The 11,502-nt window shown below is 52.2% G+C and overlaps 2 protein-coding genes across 2 annotated transcripts in view; one reads left to right on the forward strand and one right to left on the reverse strand.

Annotated features, from left to right (window-relative positions):
• The window catches only part of MONBRDRAFT_37813 (uncharacterized protein), a gene marked incomplete at its 5' end in the record, with an annotated part of 8,423 nt that extends 5,593 nt beyond the window's left edge, over nt 1–2,830 (forward strand). The window contains 3 exons of the mRNA XM_001747310.1: nt 378–1,031; nt 1,160–1,870; nt 2,101–2,830. Coding sequence (XP_001747362.1) covers nt 378–1,031; nt 1,160–1,870; nt 2,101–2,672 — 1,937 coding nt within the window. The 3' untranslated portion in view covers nt 2,673–2,830. The remainder of the gene's footprint in view (nt 1–377; nt 1,032–1,159; nt 1,871–2,100) is intronic.
• A 5,313-nt stretch (nt 2,831–8,143) lies between these two features.
• On the reverse strand, nt 8,144–10,129 carry MONBRDRAFT_33185 (uncharacterized protein; the record flags this gene model as incomplete). The annotated part of the gene is made up of 7 exons (XM_001747409.1): nt 10,003–10,129; nt 9,848–9,905; nt 9,456–9,705; nt 9,154–9,286; nt 8,872–9,004; nt 8,715–8,804; nt 8,144–8,680 (listed from the first exon to the last, which is right to left on the reverse strand). The coding sequence occupies exons 1-7, from the start codon at nt 10,098–10,100 to the stop codon at nt 8,144–8,146; spliced, it is 1,299 nt and encodes a 432-aa protein (XP_001747461.1). The 5' UTR covers nt 10,101–10,129.
• Nucleotides 10,130–11,502: the final 1,373 nt, after the last annotated feature.

Here is an 11,502-nt window from a genome sequence, read left to right on the forward strand (position 1 = left end):
CGCACGACAACGACCACCATTCCTACCACCTCAACGGCTGATCTCACCACCACCACCACCACCACCACCACCACCGCTACGACAACCGCCGCTCCCGTAACCACGACTGAGAGCACCACCACCACCACTGCTCCCGACGGCAGCGGGGATGGAAGCACCACCACCGCGCCCCCCACATCGACCACGGGCTCAGCCACCATGACCACCACTGGCCCAACTCTTTCATCGCCCCCTTCAACATCAACCGCCACCACCACCCAGACTACCACCACCAACACACCTACTACTACTACTACTACTACTACTACTACTACTACTACTACTACTACTACTACTACTACTACTACTGCTGCTGCTACTACTACTACTACTCAAAGTACAACCACAACGCCTGCAGCCTCCCTACAAGGCATGTGGCTGTTTGAGGCAGGCACAGGCACCACAGCCTTTGACTCTTCAACTTACCAGCGAAACGGCCTCCTCCGTGGTGGTGCCGCTTTCACCCCGGATGCGCGCATTGGTACCTAGTGCCCTTGCCCTGGACGCAGGCACCACATCCCATGTCACCCTGCCCTGCGTCGGTCTCTCTAGCTCGGGCGAGACACGAGCACTCTGGCTCAAGTCAGACGCCACGCTTCAGGCCATGTCGCTTCTGTCATATGGTCACTCGGCTGTTGGTGGTGTCATGAGCTATGAGTTCCGCCTGGTCCAGGGCTGCCCTCAAGTCTTTGTTTACGATGGCTTCTCACAGCAGATTGTGGGTGGGCCTGGCGTGGTGGCCCCCGTCAATGATGGTCAGTGGCATCATGTTGCCTACACACTCAGCGTCGATGGTCAGGCCAACATCTACGTGGATGGTGCCCCAGTGGCCTCTGCCACAGACTTGGACCTGGCTGGTCTCGTCTTGCTCGATGCCATTGACATTGGTCGTCGCAGCGTTGGCACTTCGAGCGCTCTCTACTTTAACGGCCGTCTCGACAATGTCCTGCTGGAGCACCGCGAGCTTTCTGAAGCTGAGATTATGGCGCTTGGTATGTGATTTGGGATTCGCTTGCTCTGCTTGCTCTGCTTGCTCTGCTTGCTCTGCTTGCTCTGCTTGCTCTGCTTCTCTTACCTTTCTTTTCTCCTGTTGCGCGTGCTCACCTTCCCTCCACGATAGCCTTCCCTCCCACGACAACGACCACCATTCCTACCACCTCAACGGCTGATCTCACCACCACCACCACCACCACCACCACCACCGCTACGACAACCGCCGCTCCCGTAACCACGACTGAGAGCACCACCACCACCACTGCTCCCGACGGCAGCGGGGATGGAAGCACCACCACCGCGCCCCCCACATCGACCACGGGCTCAGCCACCATGACCACCACCGAGCCGTCAGGCTCTACCACGACTCTGTCGACTTCCACATTCTCTGGCTCTGGTGCTGGCAGTGGCACTACTGCCACGATGTCCTCGTCAACCCCGGATGCTGGGACCACTACGGTTTCTTCAACTTCAGATGATAGCAGTGGCATTATGACTACCACGGCCTCCAGCTCAAGTCCATCTACTACAGTGGACATGAGTGGCTCTGGTTCGACTACTATTATCACCACCTCGTCCACTGCCACCACTGCTGAATCTAGCGGAAGCAGCAGCACTATTACTGAGACTTTCACTTCAACTCTGCCCGTCACGACTGATCCCGACACCTCAAGTGGCTCCGGCGAAACATCCTCAAGTACACCCACCTTTTCTACCACATCCACTTCACCTGCAACGACATCAACCACGACTGAAACGGGCTCGGGAGATACATCAGGCTCCGGCGACTTCGTCTCGACAACAGCGCCCCTTGTTACAACAACGCTCAGCCCAACAAGTATGTTCATGCAGGTTTTTCTACCTTTTTTTTACCTTCCTTTTGTCCTTCTCCATTTTTGGCGGTTCTCACTTGTGTTACGATACGGCATCACAGCTTCTTCTGCAGCTTTGACCTATACCTGCGCGGGCCCCCAACTGTCAGAAGATGACCGTGAGAGTATGTCATGATTGGTTGCGTGTTTCTCTTGCGTATGCGCTGTGTATCGCTCATGCTTCTATGCAATGTAGGGGTTGCTGTACTGGTCAACTTTTCATCGAGCATCACATCCACACAGCTCTTCGAGCTTGTTCAAGCCATACCTGGTTTGACAAGTAATTTAGTGTTGGTGCAAAATTCTTCTCTTCACGACTACGCAATTGTCCGAGCCTTGATCGGGTCTGGACCAGCAGTTGAATCAGCGGTTTTGTCTGCTGCATCTGACATCGGGCTTACTGGTTTAACAGCGTCGAGATCTACTTGCGACAACTGCAGCTCCTGCCCAAGTCAACAGACGGAGTTTCTTTATGACACAGAGTGCTGCCCTGTGTGCTTGAGTGTGGCAGAATATCAGTACGAGAAGGCAAAAGCTGCGTACTTGCTTGACCTGGAGCAATTTCACATCGACGCGGCATGCTTTGAAGAGAGTGCGTATCGTTTGGTGCTTCCTTCTTCTCGACCAAGTTTTGCTTCTGCATTCATGATGTACCTTTCGGCAATCCTAGGACGTGACGTGCTTCAGTCAGTCGGTGAAGTTTGGGATGCAGCCTACGCTTCGTATCATTCCCAGGAAGCAGCCTTTTTCGATGATAATTGCGGTTAACGTGTTAAACAGCTCGCCTGGTGTTGTCACCTTTCCACGAAAACCAAACTTGGTCACGGGTTATCACATCCTGTGACCGCGATCTTAGCATGCATGTAAGAAACAAAAGGCATTTAATTGTGTGGCCATTGTAAAACAATTAATCGAACTGAATCTTGCGCCGAGGCCAGCATGCGTTGAACCTGTCGTTCATAGCCAAAGTGCGGCGAGTGATGAGTGTGCTTGACGTAGAGGTCACAAATCGTGTTATGATGTACTGGAAAATAATACATCCGCGTCTTCAATAAGAACCAGATTTGACAGTTGGGAGACCTAAGCTACCTCGGAATGACGTTTGTTGCGCACCCCGTGCGTGTGAATCTTCAAGATTTCATGCCCCTCTTGCAGGCCGGCCACAGCTGCCACCGATGTCGGTTCGACATTGTTGACAAAGGTCAAAAGGCGTACATCGCCCGTGCCACCCACGTCCACAAGTCGGGTCATGATACCGATGCCAAAAGCCTGGTTGTGATTGCGTCGTAAGGTGATGGTCAAAGGTGACGCATCCGGAAGCGAAAAGGTGGTGGGATGCGAAACGCGGATCCGAATGGGTTGGCGCTGCGAAGACATGAGAGCGAATTTTGCATGATCAAGAGATGTTGTGAGCCAAAAAGAATAATCAACCTCTAGGGTGTTGCCAGCAAAATGAAACCCACGTGTATCTTGGCAGCATGCTCCGCTGCTTTGAATTTGGCCAAAGCCGAAGCGTAATTGATTTGACTCAGGTCAGTCTGATCCATCTTCAGAGCAGTGAAGCACCATGTGAAGACAAAACAAAACACCGACAAACCGCCTTATTTCCAAGGCCATACTTACAGCTGTGATAATGTCGCCAACTCGAATGCGCCGGCTTGCATGGGCAGCACCGGCTGGAAGCAGGTTTTGAACCTTGCGGCAATCAGGGGATGGACTCCATGAGAACCCGAATAAAGTCGGCTTGAACGACACGTGAAGTGACTGACTTTAAGCATTCCAGCGCGAGTAGCGACAATTTGCAATCCAAGAAAAGGATGTCGAGCTGTGCATTGAACCGTCACCTCTTCCTCCGCTTCAAGCTCATGGCAGGCCACACCGGAAGTAAGTCGGTGGGAATCGCTAGAAAAAGGTAAACTTGGAGATGCGGCTCTTCTCAAGTCATCAGAAGAATATGCTGCGCAAACTAGAATGGCCTCAGCAGCTCGTGCCAACTTGTCCGAAATAGTGGTATCATCTAACATAAGAAGAGATTCACCTCCTAGGGCAAGAATGGCGAGAGGGGAAGGCAAACTTTCTTGACGAACTGAGCCAGCGAGAAATTGGAGACAAGATCAGCGATGAGACTGGCATGCTCGGACTCAGCTTAATCGGCTCTGGCGGTTGCCGAAATTGCTGGCAAACGATTGGGTCACCGAGGGATGTGGCAAGCAAGTCAAAACAAGAATAGACTTACAAGCACCAACGGTGGTCAGTATTATTGTATGATAATGTGACCAACCCAGGTAGGGCAGATCGTGCTCAGGGCCACCGCGGGCAACAATGCATCGGAATGGAGCACACGAGGTCAGCACCGCTGCAAGATTGTCGAGACCACTGATGCTCAGAGCCAGCACATCGTCGCGGATAGCGAGGACCAGGTCACCTCTTTGCAGTTGAGCTTGAGAAGAAGCGGAGACTGCCGCTTGGCAATGTCCTTGCAACTCACAAACCGCCAGCTCCACAAAGAGCGGATCATTGTTCGGAGCAACATCAAAGCCCAAAGGCAAACCAACTACTTCAAGCCATCTGTGAAGCCCTGATGCCTGCTTGAGTGGGCGAGCCACTGTTAGGATTACATCGGTAGAATGCAGTGATTGTACAAGCGAAATGACTTCATGAGGACAGAGATCCAGTACCCTGAGGAGACATCACAAAGGGAAATGGTGAGCAATGGGTCCGTTTTTTAACGATAAAAACTTCAAGAGCAAACTGATGAACCGCACCAATGGTGTTGGACCAGAAGGACCACATCGCCTGACCGCAGATCTGGTAACATATCCTGGTCAACGTGAGCCACTACAGTGCCATGATGACCAAATTCAAGCCAACGGACAGCATTCAAGCCAATTGCTCGGCCAAAGGCAGTGACATCGACCCACACCGCCATAATAGCATGCGTTGATGATAGAAAGTGGCTCGTGGCGTTCAGAGCGACTGCTTGCTCCAGACTTGAGGGCGGAATAGCTGATTGTACAGGGAGCTCAGCGGGCGGCGCGCGCACTTCTAAATCTTCACGTGACAATGTTGAAGACTCCATCGAGCTGCTCTTTCCAGATGCTTCGGGTGAGCGGGACGGGAGCGCCTCTAGATCACCTTGAGACTTGCACGAGGTAGGAATTTCCGGGCGAAGATCGGATTCAGCGCAGGCAAATACAAGATGGACTTTGCTAGGCAAATGCCGCAGCTGTGCCAAAACATCTTCATGCGGCTTGTTAATCAAGGAAACACCATTGATGGCAATAAGCTGATGGCCTGGTCTGCAAGCAAAGAAGAATCAAGTGCGAGAAGTGACTTGCATGCACTTGCAGCACCCCATGCGTCTGAACGCGCGCAATCTTTCATTTTGTGGATAAACTCGAAAGCCATACCTGAGCTTGGAATGGGTTGCAAGCTGGCCATGAGCTGCCAATCGATCGACCACAGCCCCACGCTGGCCAAGAAACAGCTCTGATGATGACGCATCTCGAATGACCACACCAAGGGGTGAAGTGGTGTCCTCGACCCGAATCGAATACTAAGAGAGGCGGAATCTTAGGGGAGCAACTTTGACAGAGCATAGCATGCGTTTGTCGATTTCCAAAAACCCAAAACTAACCTACACGTCGAGCCGTCACAGTTGACAAATGGAAAAAATATGATGAGATCGTAGGATATAGAACATCAAACTGTGTCGACTCAAAACCAAGACGACAGGACGAACGAGTCTAATACCTGCTTATGAAGCGAAGGAAATTGCTCTGCACCTTTCAATCTCGCGAGTGAGACCCCTTGTGCATTTGACCCCAAGTCCTTGTCAGCCAGAAATGGTGCTTGCGACCTCTCGAGGTGCTCGTCGTCGTTATCCAACTGAACCGTGGTCTCTTCTTGACTTCCATGCGATGCGTCAACCAATTCTGCCACCTCGTCCAGCTGCAAAACGGGTGCAGGCGAGCTCTCGTGAGACAAACAAACTTGACGCGCTCGGCCCGCTCGCCGCACTTGCGTTATTGAAACAATGCAAACAAAGGAATCAAGCGTCCGAGCTGTCATGCTTTGACTTGGGACAGATGTCATAAGGCAGACTTTGCACACCATTGAGTCAGTGGTAATGATGCCGAGACTCAAGCAGCTGCTTTCAAGGCGTTCCCGAATGGACTGTGGGTCGCTTGCGGATTGCGGTCTACAAGAATTGCGAAGCAGCAGCAGATATATATGTCAACTGTTTTCGCTTCATTTGCCAGAATCAAATCTCACCCTCCACAGCATTTGCGAGGTTTGATCATATATCTGGTTTCGAGACGAACCGAACGATGTCGCATAAACCAGGAAGACGGGCCTCCAGCACTTGCCGCAGCTCGAAGCTTGGCACATTTGAAAGTACCTGAACATAGCAAAGTAGATGCAGTGTATATTCAAGCACAACAGCCAGATGCAATCTCGAACAAAGCAAGCTCTACTGTGGTCCTGGCGCCGTCAGACATACCGGCAGTGCAATACCGTTGATGGAGACAATATGATCAAGGGGGAGTAAGCATGACTGGGCCGAAGTGATCTAAGATGTGAGGTCACAAAATTTGATAGTTTTTTTATAGAAAAATAGTGTCAAGACAGCGGGAGACGATGATAAGAAACTCGAGAAACGAGGAAGTCTTTTTTAACACGCAATGGCCGAAGATTGAGTCGGGATCCTTCGAAAACAATGTGCGATGCGAAGTCCAGATTGAAAGAAGCCCACTTGCCAAAACCCGAACTCCTGCATCGGGGGCTGCTGAACCGAGTTGGAGATCATTGAGGTGCTCAGCAGAAAGGTGGACTTTGGTTGGCACGTTGGTTGCGGATAAGTCAAGGATTGGCTCTGCTGTGACTTGGGCTCGCTGGAAGAGCTGGGACGACTTGCGACGTGGTGACCGATCTGAGAATCCATATACGTTGAGCAACACCATTGGCGAGGGGACAATATGAACAACAGTGGCACATCCTGAATGACCATGCCCGGTACAACCTGCTGCTGTAGAATGAGGCTTTCGTTGGCTCTTGATGCGCAGCAAAAGCAGTGATATATTGTGACCTGCACATATTGGCATGCATAGCAGTCGAAAATTGAGCGATCCATCGCACGACTTGACCAGACCATCGTGACGTGCGCCGCCCCCAGCTTACCTGCTTTAAACAAGTGATTCAGCGCAACATCACAAGAAGCATAAGCGACGTCATGCTGATTAATGGCGAGAATCTATACCCGATGTTGTGAGCCAAGGTGAGCCTGCGACAGACACCCTGTCAGATCAGCACCAGGCTGTTCTGGAACCGATACACTTGCCTGGTCAAAAGGCTCAGCGCCTGCTTCGTTCAATGGGCTGTCAACGGTGAGATAGTCTATAAATACGCCAGCGGCAGGAAGACAGCCTCGTGCTTGTTGATAAGCCTCATAGATTTCCCGAGGCAATTCCGCCACGCCTAGAACAGAGAGCAAGGGGATCGTGAGCCAGATAGTGCCGCCAGGAGGCCAAACGTGGAAAGAGTGTGCGCACAGACCAACGATGCCGCAACCAAGCGCAGCCGCCGAGGAACGTGATTGAATTTCCAAGACGGAACCAATGCTGCGATGCTCATCAGCCAGCCTTGCTTGCACGGAGCTGATGCTGAGTTGACGCCTGCGCGGCGACAAGACGCGACGCATTGTCATGGGCACCAGAAAACGTCCCACAACAGAAGCTAAGAAGCTTGATCTCAGCGCCTCAGGCTGCGGTAGAGCTTGACATCCTACACACTGCCCTCCCCCGCCCGACCAGCGAGAAGCAGTTTGAGCACGCGCAATGAAATGGTCATCTCCCCTCTCGACAGCTCAACTGCAGCCAGCAAGTGAATGATCAATCATGTAGCATGCGTGCACGCACTGTTTGCTGATAATCTATTTGCTGCACATCGGAACATTGGAATGCCTTGCTTTCAAGTTTTTGTGTTTCTACTTCTTGTTCACATGTCATGACCAACAATGATGGGCATGTGTGGCGACGACGATGACGACGGACCTGTAGATGCTCTGCTAATCTTTGGGGTTGGTATGATACAAGAAACGCGGCCGCGAAACAGAGGTGATCGACATGTCGTGTTTTGGGCTTGAATCGTGATGGAAAGGATCAAATGCAGGTGTTCAAGACCTGAAAAACGTCAAAAAGTAGAAATTGCCATTTGCTATACAGTGCCTGGAACGACACTCAAGCCTTCAAGCTACCATACTGAATGCGATCGGCACGGTAATCGGCCAGCAGTTGATCGAGGTTCTCGCGGGACAGGTCAGTGGAAGGCACACGGAACTTGCCCTGCTTGGGGACGTTGAGAACAACAAGCTGTGGTGCCTCGTCCTCGAGGTTCAGGAAGTCACGGATAAACCCTGTGACCTCGCCATCCACATCAGCTGCCATGATGCGCAGGGCATCGTGACCGTCCGCCTTGGCTGCTGCCTCCTCATCTTTCGCCACCGCCTGAAGCAGGGGTGTGGCGGCAGTTACGGCTGCCTCGTCCTCGAGCAACACGAGCAAGAAAGGGTCGGCATTGAGGTCGGCCACGGTGCTCTCGGACAGAACCAAGAAGGGTTTGGGGGCCCAAGGAAACTCAGAGCCGTTCTCATCATCCGCTGCCACAGCTGTTCGGCCTTGGCCGTTGACCACCAAACGTTCGGGGCTCAGGATCACCAGCGTGGGAAACCCTTGAACACCCATGCGCTCGAGCAAAGCATGTCGGCGCGACTGGTCCTCAAATGGAACGGCAAACCAAGGCATTTCCTACACACACACACACACACACACACACACACACACACACACACACACACACACACACACAGAGCATACCTTGGCGTAAGAGCCTGGCAATAACCTGCGGTGTTGTCACACGGGGGGGGGGGGGCACGCGGTTCAAAAGCCGCCCACCACCAACAATATACCTGAATGTACTCGTTGAATTGGTCCTCTGTGCGGTCAGCGGGCACATAAATGACTTCAAAAGGCTTTCCTTGTGCTTGCAAGTTTTCATACACCTTGGCCAGGTGTGGCGTAAAGTCACGACAAGGGGGGCACCTGATACGTTTGAAGAAGAAGCATGCAAGTGTGGCAGCGGTCCGCATAGTAAGGAAGTGGGGACAATATAAAATGATCGACCAGTCCATAATGCCGTCAGCAAGTGAGGCAACATCCACTTCGACCAAGTCTGGCCTTGCGACGCTCACCAGTGAGCGCTGAAGTAGAGACCAATGTACTTGTCGTTAAAATGGCTTTGATCGATCAAAGTGCCATCGGCTTTGACAAAACTGTCGCCCAGCACCTCTTCAAAGCTTTTGGGAGAGTAAGGCCATTCCTCAGCTGCGAAGAAGGGCGACGTGCGTGAGAGCGGTCATTTCAATGAGAAACTGGCCAAGCCAAGTCGAGCCCTCCTCCCATGGCTCACGCCACGGCGAGGTATGACATCAAAGTATCTGACGTGCTCAACCCAGGGCCCTCGTGCAACAAGGCAAGAACGCCCACGACAGACCTTCGGGATCCTGCACAATAGCTGCGCGGCCTTGAGTGTTGAGCGTGGCGCCGTCGGCATCCACAAACACCAAGCAAGGAATGCCACGTACGCCATAGCGCATAGCCAGCTCTTTCTTCAGGGGGTGGTTCAAGGGCAAAGCGGGCCAAGGCATCTTCTTGCGGTACGTGTTGAAAGAGTCTTCATCACGATCCGATGACATGAAGATCACTTCAAACCGGTCTTTTTCTGCATGGTTGGCCTTGAAAGACTTGGAGAAGGTGCAAGCGAGAAGGTTGGTCAGACCCCACACCGCATCAGCTACTGTTTGTGATTCTCAAGCCACCGCGGTGATCGATGTATGCATCCACCACCACTATCGCTCCCTCTCCAGGGATGCGGGAAGAACCTACCTCATAATACTCGGCCAGCTTTGGCGTGAAGCTCTGGCACGGCCCACACCAAGATGCACTAGCACGCATCCCCAGACGACCGCAAAAGCGAGTTGAGACAAGCACCATGTCCAGTGCACACTCAATGACCACCGCCACCACCACCACCACCTTACCTGAAGTAAAAGGCCAGGACCTTGCCCTCGAGTGTCGATGCCGGTACCTGCTCACCCGCAGGCCCGACCAGCGTAACGTCCTTCAGCAAGCTTGCCATGGTGCCGCTGCCACAACAACAGTCCAACGTGACGTGGAAGACAAATCCTCGAAAATAAACGAATACCCTTGGATTTCAGATCAGGTTGTAATGCTAAACATAATCATTTAAGTATATTTATATTACTATCCGTTGACAGTACATCGGGGCATTGGCGCAAATGGTAGCGCGCTCCCTTAGCATGGGAGAGGTACTGGGATCGATCTGTAACTCGAAGACCCACCCGGATGCTCCATGATTATCTTTTTCTTTTTTGACAAGGTCTTTTTGCTCAAGACATGCACAACATGCAAATGTCATTCATTTTTTACGTCATTTACATACAGTTATTACTTCTTCTGCGAACAGTACATCGGGGCATTGGCGCAAATGGTAGCGCGCTCCCTTAGCATGGGAGAGGTACTGGGATCGATCTGTAACTCGAAGACCCACCCGGATGCTCCATGATTATCTTTTTCTTTTCATCCATGAGGATTTGTTTTTTTTGTGGTTTTTTTGTGGTTTTTCTATAATTTCGAACGACAGCTTCTTTTTGGCAGCTGAGTCCCTGCATTCACACGGGGGACACGTCCCCGTGCCGGCGTGTGTCGTAGACTGTGGTGCCAGTGTAACGGTTTCACTCACGATGAGGAGCCGTGCCTGTCTCGCTTCGTGTCCTCCCGATCATAGAACTCATACCCAACACAAGTGTACAGTTGAGACACAAGTGTACAGTTGAGGCACAAGTTGTTAGCGTCAAATCCGTGCTTCCACGCATTTGAACACTCCCACTGCTTTCGCACACACTCAGCATCGGTCGCTATGGGTCTTCCTATTGGTATTCCATAGCTACGACGACCTCACACATTGACACCTACTTTTGGACCCCCTGGGCTTGATCCTCCTCGTGGCAGTCACATGAGTAAACACCGCGTGTGACGCGGTCCCCACGATGCCTGGGCAGCTGCCCTGGGGCAATAAGCTTGTGGCTACTGTTGTTTCCCTTTGTTGTGACACCTGCGGTCGGGCACGAGTTGCACTTTCCCTATCCTCGGGATTGAGCGACTCTACAGCTATTCTAACGGTGCACCTGGTCTGGTCACTGTGAATGCTTGCCGACCGCAGGTACGTCAAGCCCTCTGCCATTCTGTCTTCCCCTTGCTCTCCTGTGTGCTCTGCTCTCTTGTGACTTTCCCTATCCTCGGGATTGAGCGACTCTACAGCTATTCTAACGGTGCACCTGGTCTGGTCACTGTGAATGCTTGCCGACCGCAGCTGGTTCAATTGACCTCAAGACACCACCAAAGCTTTCGCTCCGCTCCGACGGACGTCTCTCAAACCTCTCTCAAAACGCTTCCTCAAACCTACGCGCTTCCTCGCAACCCAAAGACGGCCTCCAGACGTGCTGGAGCCTGACATGGTA

This window comes from Monosiga brevicollis, genomic scaffold (genome assembly GCF_000002865.3).
Source record: "Monosiga brevicollis MX1 MONBRscaffold_16 genomic scaffold, whole genome shotgun sequence".
Lineage (NCBI taxonomy): Eukaryota > Choanoflagellata > Craspedida > Salpingoecidae > Monosiga > Monosiga brevicollis.